A 12387-nucleotide genomic window follows, 5' to 3' on the forward strand; every position below is an offset into this window, starting at 1 on the left:
AATACAGATAACTTTAGATGCAATACCCTGAATGCATAGGACTTCAGATAGAGCTTAAGAAGAGAACAAGTTAAAAGTTAAGATTAGTAAGACCTGTATATGCCCAAACAAACAACTATTGTCTGAAACTCTTACACTTTGCAGTCAGTTATTATCTCCGGTATAAGTCGGCCAAAGGTATAATTATACATGTACATTTGAGTTACAACATACTTACTTCATGAAAAAAAGCTGATGTAGCAAATACACAGATTTGTCCAAACATTCTGCTGTAGCCTCTGCGCATCAAGGGCTGATATAAGTGCCTGGAAATAAAGGATAATTCAAATTCTTAATAATAATATTTAAAAAATCCGTTTTACATTTGACAGAACAGAACAAGTCTATGAAGAAAGGGAGAGATGATTACTAAGCTATGCCAGTCCTGTAGTATAAAGCAAGCCGAATAAGCATTAACTACAATGTACAATCATGTACATGTACTTATTTAAACTACCAGATGATTAGAGTCTTAATATGTAAGCTAAGCCTTGGAGATTGAAACAGTTGAGTATAGATTGTGCCATATAAATTATAATGCATGCATTACAAGTATGTCCAATAGACAAGGTATGCCACAGTAGTTAAAGAGGAGATGACACAGAATGTCTTTAGCCTCAGTGATTCTCACCTTTTGCACCACCTGTACACAGGAATGTTCCAGTTGGACCAGAAGTACTGGACAGACTCAGAGTTCCTGGAGACAAAAAAAAGAAGATTTCAGCCATGGTAGGGATGAGATCAAGAGACACCCAAATTATGTTGGTAAAAGTTAGACACTCTAGGTATTAAAATATACCAAAAAACAGTTACTCAAGCAACTGGATTGATCGTTTCCCAAATCGTAACCAGTTGCTTGAGTAACTGTTTTTTTGGACACCCCAGTTCTTCTCACAGACTGTAAGATTCTAAGTGAATGTAAATCAGATCAATATTGTCTACCAGAGTTCAACCATCTGATAACTGAGGTCTGGATGAGTCAGCACTTTCTCCCTCAACTGTCCTTGCACCAAAGTGACCACAGGGTTGAAGGTGCCATCCCTGCAGGATTGGACTGTAGGCTGCTATTGCCACTGGTACTGATTGAAATGCCCAGCAGTAAGGACCCTTAGTTAAAGCCATGTGCACTGGAAATTGCTCTCCGAGCTGATAACAATAGGGTAATCAAGGCCTTGTGGCTGCTAACGCTGTACGGATCAGGAAGGTGATTCCAGGCTCTTACAATTAATTCATGGCTACCCCTTCTTCACGATCAATGTACATCGCACATGACTGAATGAAAGTGTGGTAATTACTTACAAATTAAAATTTGCTCTACAAGGTTACCAATAAAGTGTTCCCTAAATTATATTATCATTTCAAAGTTTGTAGAAAAGTGAAAAAAAGAGACTGAGACTTGAGAAGTGAATTGATAATAAATGATCAGTACTGAAAAGATGCAGAATCTGACAAAAAATGTTGCCAAATTTGATATTAAGTCTTCTATCTAGATTGGGTCATACTCCAGCCCAGCTTCTCAGGCCAATTGGCCTTTTTTTCAAATCCCATCCTAAGTTACAAATTGAGTGTGAAACTTTATGGGAACATTGCACAGAAACTGGGAACGCATCCAGACAGCCTACTAATCCAAAGAAAGAAATCATGAAGCGTTCACACGGTGTGTTTGTGCATTAATACATGACTGATTGTACTTCGGGGACTCACATCCAGAGGGAACCCATGGTGCACAGCCTTTGAGCCTTAGCTGAATCCTGTGGCTTGTAATCTACCCATGCATCACAATCAACAGGTCTGTCTGCTGCATACTAACTACAGCTTAATGTAGTCTGTCAGACAACAGGGTTATGCAGACGCAGTTCAGTGTTACATGTAATATATAGGCATTCCTGACAAACTGGAAGTTGGACCACTAACTTCTAGTCCTGGTCATAACTCAAAAAAGTAGACATAGCATGTACACAAGATTCAGAAACAAAAAAATGATCAAATCTAAAGGGATGAACAGTTATCAACACGATACATGGTTTACAAATGGAGAAGTGCCAGCTTAGAGGAATGGACATGCCAACAATTGTCAGACCAACTTTGTTCAACTTTAAGCATCATAAATTGTGAAAAAAAGGCACATCTTTAATAGTTTCCAACACATGTCCACATGAGAAAGTTGAGCTCCTGATACATCCTATATTTTACCCCAGACAAATCGATATCATAAGTAAAGCCTTTCCTCATCCATCTCTGTATCAATCAATCATATTAGGGCTTTCGTACTCCATCCAACCATCCATTCATTCTGATACCTTCAGCCTCAAAGCTTCTCGAAGGAAATCTTGTCCTTAAATTGTACGATAACAGTGTAGCACTTCTCAAGTATAAGTTACAAACCTGATGCTGATTAGAAGCAATTTTCTGGTTGAAAAGTTTATCTAGTTCTTCCTGTATTGGATAGTATCTAATCTAGACATGCAGCAGTTCTGGTTTGGCACTGTCTGCTGGTACAAATCCAGCAGCAACTTTTGACTGATATCTACAGACTACTGCCATCCATTACACAAGTTAAGGATGACATCGGCCATCGATGATAACTTCTCCCTGTCCATGAGAGTTGAACTACAAAAGATGTACGACTAGCCAACAGCTGGACTGTATAATGTAGACAGTATAGCTATCTTGATAGCAGTGTGTGCATGAATGTGTAGTAAAGTAGACATGGACTGGGGCAAGTTTCTATTGCTGCATGTAACACAATAGATACATGTTAATACTTATTCATATGTCTCCCAGGTAGACAATACTGTAATATTTTTTATTGCATTAATGCTTCAGGTTAGAACATTGTATGGAAGCAGTCATAACTCATGAATTAATACAGATCCCATAAAACTAAAGACAAATTTTGCTTCTTCCACCCATGAAGACCAGATCCCCTTGGCAATGCTGCCCTTCCAATTCACTTTTAAAAAATCAATATGCTGCTAAATCAACCTTAATGGCTTTCTTTGAACTTGACTTTGATTTAGCAATAGGGGCAGAACCATCCATTAGGCTGCGTTCACTCATGAGATGTGACCATGACCAATGACACTGCTTTTACCCATGAATAAAACTTACGGCACCCAGGAGGGAATTGATAATCAGACAGACGTTCTTTTGGTGGGTAGTGAGGCCTAAAAATGACATTGAGAGAGAAAATCCATAGTTGTGAGTCTTGTGGAGAAGCTGTGAATTGGAGTTTCATTATTTTTGTCTACTACAAGCAGCAACTTTGAACACTTGGTATGGTTTTATGGATATTTCAGACATAGTGCTAAATCACAACTTGTCCATTAGCCATACTTACATAGTTACATGTATATTCTATGTTAGAATTTGAAAAAAAAACAATACCTGGATTTAACTGGCTAATTATTTGCCTAACAAAGATGAGAATGACACCAGCTTTACCAAATACAGATATAGGAAAAATGTGTACAAGCCACTGTTCCGGCACATTGCTCATATTCCAAATAACATCCATTAAAAGTTATACAATAAAAACTTTCCTTTCATTGCTCATAACCATGACCTCCACTTCCTGCCTCCAGGCCCAAATGGCAAACTCAGTCCCTCTAGAGAAACAAAATCATTACCACTTCAGACCCAAGTACCATTATAAAATTTTACAAATCCCTGCAGAATACTGCCATTAAAGTTGGTCAATAAAACTATTTTCCAGTAATTTAAATGCCCATTTCCACTGAGGCCTTAACTAACCTCACCTGGCAGCCTAAACACAAAGTAAGATTTGCAGGAAGCCATTCTATGCTCTATTGTACTGCTAGGGTCAGGTCTATCTGATCATCCACATTGATCAAGTCCCCTTCAGTTTGTTTCCACTGAATGGCTCAGTTAATGGGTTGCCCCTTCTGGAAACATTTCGTCAATGTGTCCCCTTGGGGTTCTTTTTAAAAGAATACACTTTGGAGTTTGTCCAAGTCCATTACAGAAAGGACAGAAAGTTTGCTCGTACTTACAAAACAATTTGAGAAACAGTCATGAGGATGTAGTTCTCTCTTGTTCTTTTTCTTTCTCTCTGTCTATCTGCAATTAATAAGTTTGACAGAGTTTCCAGAAAACCGTATATACCTTGTGTAAGAACTTACCACCAGTCTCTGTAGAAGGTGCGGTCTGCAAACTGTGTTATCTCGGCCAATACGTTCAGGTTGGAGTGGAAGAACCAATAGAAGAAGATGAGCCAGATGAAGTGGTTGGGGATCTGTGGAAACAGCCAATGGAAACGTCCCGTGTGAGGAAGAGAGTCCCCAAGCAATCAGCTTGTGGATTACAGTCAAGGAAGAAATGCCTCCTGGTCATACTTATGATCACCCTGGGAATGGATTTGATGCAGGAAACTTAATTCTTTATCTACTTCTTCCACCTGACTCAACAATACTGCCATCACAAAAGTTCCTCACACCATGATACAAAGTTATTGATTGGTGGCAGATATCTAAATACCATCAATCACTTTAGGGCTACTATTGCTTTGCGTAACAGGGTTTAATGGAAAAGGTTACCCTTGTGGATTATATTGCTTATACAAGCATCCTTCTTTCACACTTGCTTGACAACAAAGGCTGGCCCCTGTCCAATTGTCAGTTCAGTGACGTGGCATTAAGGAGGGCTAGCCTTAAGGGCAATAAATCATGTCTATAAGAAAGCCAATGGAACTTATTGTATCTATAACCTTGCTTCTTGGCAAAGCAACAAAAACAGTCAAAATATATTCTGCTTTAAATTATGTTGGAACATGGTTTCATACAATAAAAAGTAAAATACAGTAAAATACAAGATGTTATCATTATTGTAAAATCATTTGAATGTAAAAGGCGACCAAACATTGGAAAATCACTATTGATTCTGCTGTTGTAAAAAAGTTTGCTGAACTTGTCTAAACCTTACCCGAGTACCAAAATGCTGTTCATTTCTATGCCAATAATAGCCTGTAGGTAAGGCGGTGGCCTTGTGTGAGCATCCTACCATTGTGATTTATCCAAATGTCAGGCCAAAGCATTAAACAGCTGTCCCATGGGTCTGGTCGAACTGGTGACTGATTGGAATGCATTACGCAGTCTGGCATGTTATTGCTCAAGCAAGAAATAATCAATTTTACAGTTCAATGCCACAGAGCGACTGGCTCACCAACACCAGAGTCACTAGTGCCCTGGTATGCTTGAGACTGGTCTCTGCAGTTTGAGCATAGCTGCTAGGGGGCATTAGTATATTGAACAGTAAAGGATCTACCGAGAGTTGAGAAGGAAAAAAACTCACAGCAAGTTTCATGATTCTTTCCACCATCATGGGCAGGTCCATGTCCTAAAGGGGAAAATCATTGGCAGACAATTTATCAATCAAAATATCTAACATTCTATACATGATAAAAATGACCATAAGGGTGAAGATGCCATCCCAGCAGTGTCGACCATCTACTCAAGAGCTAAGCATAGTGCATGTACATATGATACCAGTATCATTTTTCAGAATATACACAATGTGATTTAGTTTTTGAAACTTTCTATATTCTTCCAGGAAGAGGAAGACCCAAAGAAATCTTGACTTGGCATCTCACTAAAACATGTTTTGATTAATTTTGGTCTGGAATGTATGCATGATACTAGTATAACACAGAAATCTAAACCTGTTCCAATACAAATTCCAAACTGAAATACACTTACCACAAATGGCTTGATGGCATTATGAAGTAGGGGAGCAATCCACTGGTATATGATACAGAAAAACATATTGAAGTCCATTATTTCATGCTATGCCATAGATGCTTTACACAATAGCCATGTGAAAGTTACTTATGTCTAATATATGAAATAAAACATTGTTTGCAAGGGTAGGCATGTCAATTGAACAATATGAAGCAAAACTGAAATAACATGTACATGTGTATAGTATTATCACCTTATAGACCATAGACTAAATATACATAACAAGCTCATCAAAATGGTTAAATCAGGGATATCAAATGATGGTGGTATTTCACCTGTTGAATCAAGCCCAGCATCAGTTGAAGAAGCATAAACTGGAATGTAAAGAAAACAAAAGAGGCACTTAAGATTTTATGTCAGACTCTATATTTTTGAACACATTTGTTTCAGGTAGATTCCAGTGAAAAAAATCAAAGATAAAGGTCATAAACATGTTCCAAAAAGTAGAAGGGTCTGTCTTGTGAGATCCTTTTTACTATCAAACTAACATGTTTATAGAGTGATATACTACTAGAGATTGTTTGACTTAATGTTTCATCTTTTGTGGGCAGATTATGATTTAATTATTACAAGCAATACTAATAGTACTGCGTGAGAACATACAAACAAGTCAATGTACAAAGACAACCCTGATCAATGATAATAATGACTACAAAGTGCAGCATTTCAGTTGGGTCTTTACATACAGTACATGTAGTATTAACATCTGACCATACATGCACCCACCATTTCTGCCAGGCGTTTTAGCAGGAATCTCTTGCGGATTCGTGGGGTTCTTGGGAAGTTAAGTTCATAGCAGAGGGTGGGGAACAACATGAAGTAGTACAGATCTGGAATACACGGGGTGATGGAGTGAGAAAAACATGTTAGTAGTATTCAGTCTTTGATTACACTGATGCGGGGATGTCTGTCACAATGCAAATCATTCTATGATTTTACATTGATTCCAAACAGTACAATATGCAAGCTCAGTCAGTAGAAACTGGGACTGGTTTTAGAATGTGTTTGCATTCAAATCAGTACAAACAGTACAAGCTTCCAATGATAGAAACTGGGACAGGTTTTAGAAAAAAAACTCTTTAGTGTGATATCTATGATATCTACTGAACATTAAAAGAAAACACTGGTTAATGCTTAGAAAAACAAAACTTGATGTGTTCTAAATTCACTAAACATTTAGAACACTCTTACTTTAAGTGAAGATAAAGCTAGGTACCTTTTAGTGTCAGGTTATCAGGATATGTCACTAGTTGTGTCTCTAGTTTCCCATTGGCCAGGTTTTGTGCTGCACCGTTGACATCGCCTGCTATTTTCACAGAAAAAATGTTTGTAGTAGGCATAAATAATTATTACATCACTTTCAAATACTTTTCCATAGAAAACTTTTCCCCACAATGGGTGTTAAGCAACATCTGCATAACTTATCACGCTACAAAATGTACTTGCTATGTTTGTATACATTTTGTAAACTTGAGAATCAGTACGAACCATCACCAACACTCTTCGCAGGCTTCCTCCTGCCAGCCTTACGCTGTCCCGAGGACTTGTACTGGTACCGCAGCCAGTGATTGGTGGCGATGTACGACACAGTCTTCAGGAACACACACGTGTAGACAAACAATGCATAAGAAGCACCAGCTGAAAGAGAGACACAAGTTCAGCCATCAATGCTGTTATGAAAAAAATATGACCACTGCAGTACAGCTGACAATTGCTAGATAGAGCACTTGTACTATGTGTACTTCATGAAACATTGAGACAGGGAATAAGAAGAATATGACCACTGCAGTGTAGCTGATAGTTGCTAGGGGGAGCAGATGTACTGTCTTTTATTTACTAGTACATGATCATGGAGCAGTGTATTCTTACCTGGCCCAGGTTCTACTGTGAGAACAACAGTGGCAGGAAACACCAGGATGGCTACACAGTTGATGACATGCATCGCCCTCCCTACTGCCTCTGATATCCAGCCCTAGTAGGAGAGAAAAGTCACACATCAAAATAAAAGTTTCAACTAATATGACAGAGATATGTGCATTGTACATGTACTTCATCTTATGCAATCCTAAAATGTTGATTCAAAATGCATTTGAAGTTCACTTTGAATATGTGATTTTCAGACTTACCTTTAGCAACCATATCTCCAGGCTAAATGATGCTAGGATAAATATGTTGGAACCTATGGAAAAATGCATGTAGAAAGCAGAGATATCAGTTATGGTAAAAATGGTATATTTCTATGTGATATTAATGTATCTTCATTGCTGAATCTTCATGTTTATATGCCATTTTATTTCTTGTTCACAAAACTGGTAAACATGACTACTGCTTATTCAGAATATTCAAAATACTAGCAAACCCTCAGCCTTAGCCTTTTTATAAAAAGGAGTGCTACCTTTCCATCATTTGCCATAGCCAGTGCAAATTAAGTTGACTTATTAGATTCAATTTAGCTTTGGAAAATCGTGATGTCTCATTTTTGTGGAGCAAATACACAATTCTATATTCTTCAAGTACCTACACAGTCTAGAACTGTAAGGTACTGGAGCCAGCATTGTAGAAATGTAGCTGTATAAAATTGTCAAGGCTTTGAACTCACATGCAATGAGTATGACACAGGGCCAGTTGTAGGGGTCTGCCACAAAGATTGTTACCCAGGACACTGGATCTATCAGGATGCCATACCTGCATGCATACAGACAAATGGTTGGAACAATGTTTCCTTCATAATACAATGTATCTACAAAACATTTCCACATTGGTGTTTCCTTCATACATATTTAAATTCTACAATTACCACAGATATCAAGATGATGATATCATACTAAGGGAATTCTCTGTAGAGTCTACTTAACAAGTAGAGTCATACTTAATCAAGTTTTCCAGTGCCACTCGTGATGTGGTCAGCACCTGTAATCACAATTAGACCATAGGTTAGGAAAATATAGTACAACTTCATGATAAAGTGGTAAAACTTGATGAATCAGAATCATTGTCAGATTACAATCCGATCATTCCTGCCACATACACAGGGCTGGCCATGCTATACATATAATTTATTATGCAATCATTTTCTGTATTGCACGGACAGGTAATCATTAACTATCCTTGATAGTACCATATCACACCAAGTCACCAACATATAATGGGCAACTACTTATAATCAATACACTTAAAGCACCAGTAATGCTCAATTTAGAACTTCCTTCTATATTTTTTGTATGTATAGCTCATAATACACAGCTATGAAAATCCCTAACTCACATGTTGAACATGTATTTGGACTTTCATTGTCCTAGCATGCATTATAACACTGTCACATGCTATATTCTCTAGATACAGATGACATTCTTTGTCTACTCCACATAAAAAGTGTAAAAGCTGACCAGTAAGACAATGCACAGGTTGAGAACACCCCTGTAGTTGTTGTAGCCACTGCCAGTGCTGAAGAGTGACTCTGATGAAAAGTGGATCCTGAAACCAAATAAAAACATCAGGTGAAAGATATAACTCTTCTACCTCATACTTATGCGAGTGAATGGACCATCAAGTTCAGATGGAATGATATCATCACTGTAAAACTAAATTTGGTAACAGAAGCACCGCTTATCTTGCCATGATCCCATCAAATCATGCAATGGCCTAGTGGGCACAGTGCTTGCTTTGCAGTCTGGTGGGTCAACAGAGTTTCTCTACTGAGCTGGTCATTGGACAAGACTTATCTGTGAACAAGCCACCTGTTGTAGCGTACACATCTGTGTGGCCCTGGGGCTCTAGAAATGGAGATGGGCACTGCTCTATAACCAAAAGAAATGGTGAAAGATGTGGGAAGGATTTAATTTACATCTTTTTTAACTCCATCAAGGGTCCATGGTATGATTTACGCGCCTCCCCCTTTTCTAAGAGGAAGGGCTGTGTCCTTGAAACCTGTGGCACGTTGGCGTTTGGAACTATTACGTGCACAGCATGCATCACTGCATGGGCACACCTTTACTTGACCTACTTTTGGACCACGTCCTCGTGGGGACTGCGGTATATGAAGGACGAAACCACGCCTCTTTCGTCATGCCTTTCACCACGGCCTAGCTACCCCAAGGGTTGCAGTTCTCAAGAGTGGAGCGGAAATTTATCATGGAGGTAAAAAAGAGAAGCCTTCTCTTTTTTACCTCCATGAAATTATTCATGCCACAGTAAATATATGAGTCTATGGCGGAATACTCACGTACGTTAGCTGCAATGCTGACTAAAGATAATTATGTTACACCGAGTGTACGCGAGTTGAGGCACGTACTAGTAACATAATCACAGCACTTATAAGCTATAGGTTTATTATATTAGGCTAAGTCATGTTTTGAACAAAATTTATGGTCCAAACTAGAGTTATACGTCTGTTAGAAATACCACACAATATAAAGATGAGTTACTGGAATTTTTTAAAAGCATAAAGAAACAGAATTCAAGTTCAGCTAGTTGAAGCAGAAATGAAAGCTCAGCAGAAAGGCGAGCTCAGAAGTGTCGCGCGTATGGGAATTTGGATAACGCGACCCTGCTGGCCCTGTTGCGGTGCAAGGAAACAAAATACTCACGGCTTTTCGTAAAACTCTCGTCTATCTTTCTCTGCTTCTTTTTGCTTCTTAACCTTCTCCCTATCTTCTACAGAAGACGTTGACTTCGTCCGACGGTGAAGCTTTCGTTCTTCCGCGGTTGTTGCCATTTTGCTCATTTGCATGTGACCTATGACCTCACACAAGGCATGACGGAAGCCACCCTTCCCAAGATGCACTGCGAACAAAGATGGCTTCCGTGGTGAAGAGGTATGGCTTGGTCTAGAATATGGTAGGACGGCCACGAAAGACGGCCACGCCGCTATTGGTCAATTTCTCAGCAAGCTCCACGCTGCTATTGGTCGGGGTATCAGCTGCTGCAGTGAGGGGTAGCTAGCGGTGGGGAGGGCTGCCGGCGTTTATCCACAACTTTTAGGGGCAAAAAAACGTCAACCTTTACGACTATAATCACTCCACTTCGGTGGATAAGCCACAAACAGTCATTTGTGCGGCTCTTAGCTCTGGAAACCTTACAGGTAATGACTGCGTGAGGGAGTTGGGTCTAGATTACGTTACCAGTAAAACGCCGTACGCGTACGCGTATACGGGAAATACTTTCCATGGGCCTTTCATAATGTAGGGACCAGGTAAGCACCGTACAGGTGATATTTGCGTGGCCCTTTCATCTGGGAACCAGGTAAGGCACCGTACAGGTAATATTTGCGTGGCCCTTTCATCTGGGGACTAGGGAAGGCACCGTACAGGTGATATTTGCGTGGCCCTTTCATCTGGGGAGCAGGTAAGGCACCGTACAGGTAATATTTGCGTGGCCCTTTCATCTGGGAACCAGGTAAGGCACCGTACAGGTAATATTTGCGTGGCCCTTTCATCTGGGAACCAGGTAAGGCGCCCTACAGGTAATATTTGTGTGGTCGTTTCATTTTTGGACCAGGTAAGGCACCGTACAGGTGAAATGGACCTATACCATTATTACGTCACAGTTTGTTTATCGCAGTGAATGCCGGTCAGTCGACGTTTATATTGTACAGGGGTGCGTAGCGCGGTGTGTGTTTGTGTAGCGTTAGCCTAATATAAGGCTTTTAATACAGTACTACTTTCGTCTAATGTCACAGCTAAATCACCCATGCGGCATGTAATGCTGTGTCAACACAACTAGACGCAGCAAAAAACAGACATACCTGACTTTGAAAACTTTGAAATGATCTTTATTCTTTAACTGACCGTTCTAGAATGTTCTTTAGAACAGGTAAACAAACTGTGACGTAATAATGGTATAGGTCCATTGGTGTGGCCCTTTCATCTGGGAACCAGGTAAGGCACCGTACAGGTGATATTGGCGTGGCCCTTTCTTCTGGGGAGCAGGTAAGGCACCGTACGGGTAATATTTGTGGCCCTTTCATCTGGGGACCAGGTAAGGCACTGTACAGGTGATATTGGCATGGCCCTTTCATCTGGGGACCAGGTTAGGAACCATACAGTTGATATTGGACGTGGCCCTTTTATCTGGGGAACCATGTTAGGCACCGTACAGGTAATATTTGTGTAGCCTTTTCATCTGGTGACCAGGTAAGGCACCTATAGGTAAACTTTGCATGGCCCTTTCCTCTTTGTACTAGGTATGTCACCGTACAGGTAATATCTGAATGGCCCTATTATCTGGAGACAAAGTAAGGTACTAGTATACTAGTAGGTAATGTTTGTATGGTTTATAGGTTTTGGGGCCCAGTAAGACCATACAATTTATATTTGTTTGTTTGTTCTTTTTGTATTTTTTTCGTCAATGACATTTTTATATACTAGTGTTTAGATTGCTAGTGTCTAGAATATTTCTTTTTTTTTCAGGGCATTTGCCAGAAAGGAGAAACTGATTGCACAGCAGGAAATGGAGATGTCAATGCATTAAATTCTGGAATTGTTGGAAGTGCCAGCTTTAGTTCATAACAACAACATGAATACTGAACCCTGACTTATGTTATCACATTCTTTCTCTGAAGTAGAATAACTAGAGGTGGATTGTAGTGTTGAAC

At 39.5% G+C, this 12387-nt stretch overlaps 1 protein-coding gene and 1 long non-coding RNA gene across 4 annotated transcripts in view; one reads left to right on the plus strand and one right to left on the minus strand.

Annotated features, from left to right (window-relative positions):
- Positions 1–10542, minus strand: part of LOC109473705 (diacylglycerol O-acyltransferase 1-like) — a 32474-nt gene extending 21932 nt beyond the window's left edge. Inside the window, exons 1-15 of one of the 3 annotated variants that reach the window (XM_019773674.1) lie at positions 10382–10542; positions 9182–9269; positions 8665–8705; positions 8395–8480; positions 7922–7974; positions 7665–7767; positions 7284–7433; positions 7012–7101; positions 6522–6625; positions 6071–6109; positions 5754–5795; positions 5350–5394; positions 4182–4294; positions 671–736; positions 218–305 (exon numbers count right to left, since the gene is read on the minus strand). In XM_019773674.1, the coding sequence (XP_019629233.1) occupies positions 218–305; positions 671–736; positions 4182–4294; positions 5350–5394; positions 5754–5795; positions 6071–6109; positions 6522–6625; positions 7012–7101; positions 7284–7433; positions 7665–7767; positions 7922–7974; positions 8395–8480; positions 8665–8705; positions 9182–9269; positions 10382–10524 (1251 nt within the window). In that variant the 5' untranslated portion in view covers positions 10525–10542. The remainder of the gene's footprint in view (positions 1–217; positions 306–670; positions 737–4181; positions 4295–5349; positions 5395–5753; positions 5796–6070; positions 6110–6521; positions 6626–7011; positions 7102–7283; positions 7434–7664; positions 7768–7921; positions 7975–8394; positions 8481–8664; positions 8706–9181; positions 9270–10381) is intronic. The other 2 variants (XM_019773678.1, XM_019773673.1) reach the window with 2 other exon arrangements.
- A 54-nt stretch (positions 10543–10596) lies between these two features.
- Positions 10597–12287, plus strand: LOC109473708. Its single transcript, XR_002140444.1, has 2 exons — positions 10597–10875; positions 12203–12287. It is a non-coding gene; the product is annotated as an uncharacterized LOC109473708 (long non-coding RNA).
- The last annotated feature ends 100 nt before the right edge of the window (positions 12288–12387 follow it).

This window comes from Branchiostoma belcheri, unplaced genomic scaffold (genome assembly GCF_001625305.1).
Source record: "Branchiostoma belcheri isolate BF01 breed outbred unplaced genomic scaffold, Haploidv18h27 scaffold3, whole genome shotgun sequence".
NCBI lineage: Eukaryota > Metazoa > Chordata > Leptocardii > Amphioxiformes > Branchiostomatidae > Branchiostoma > Branchiostoma belcheri.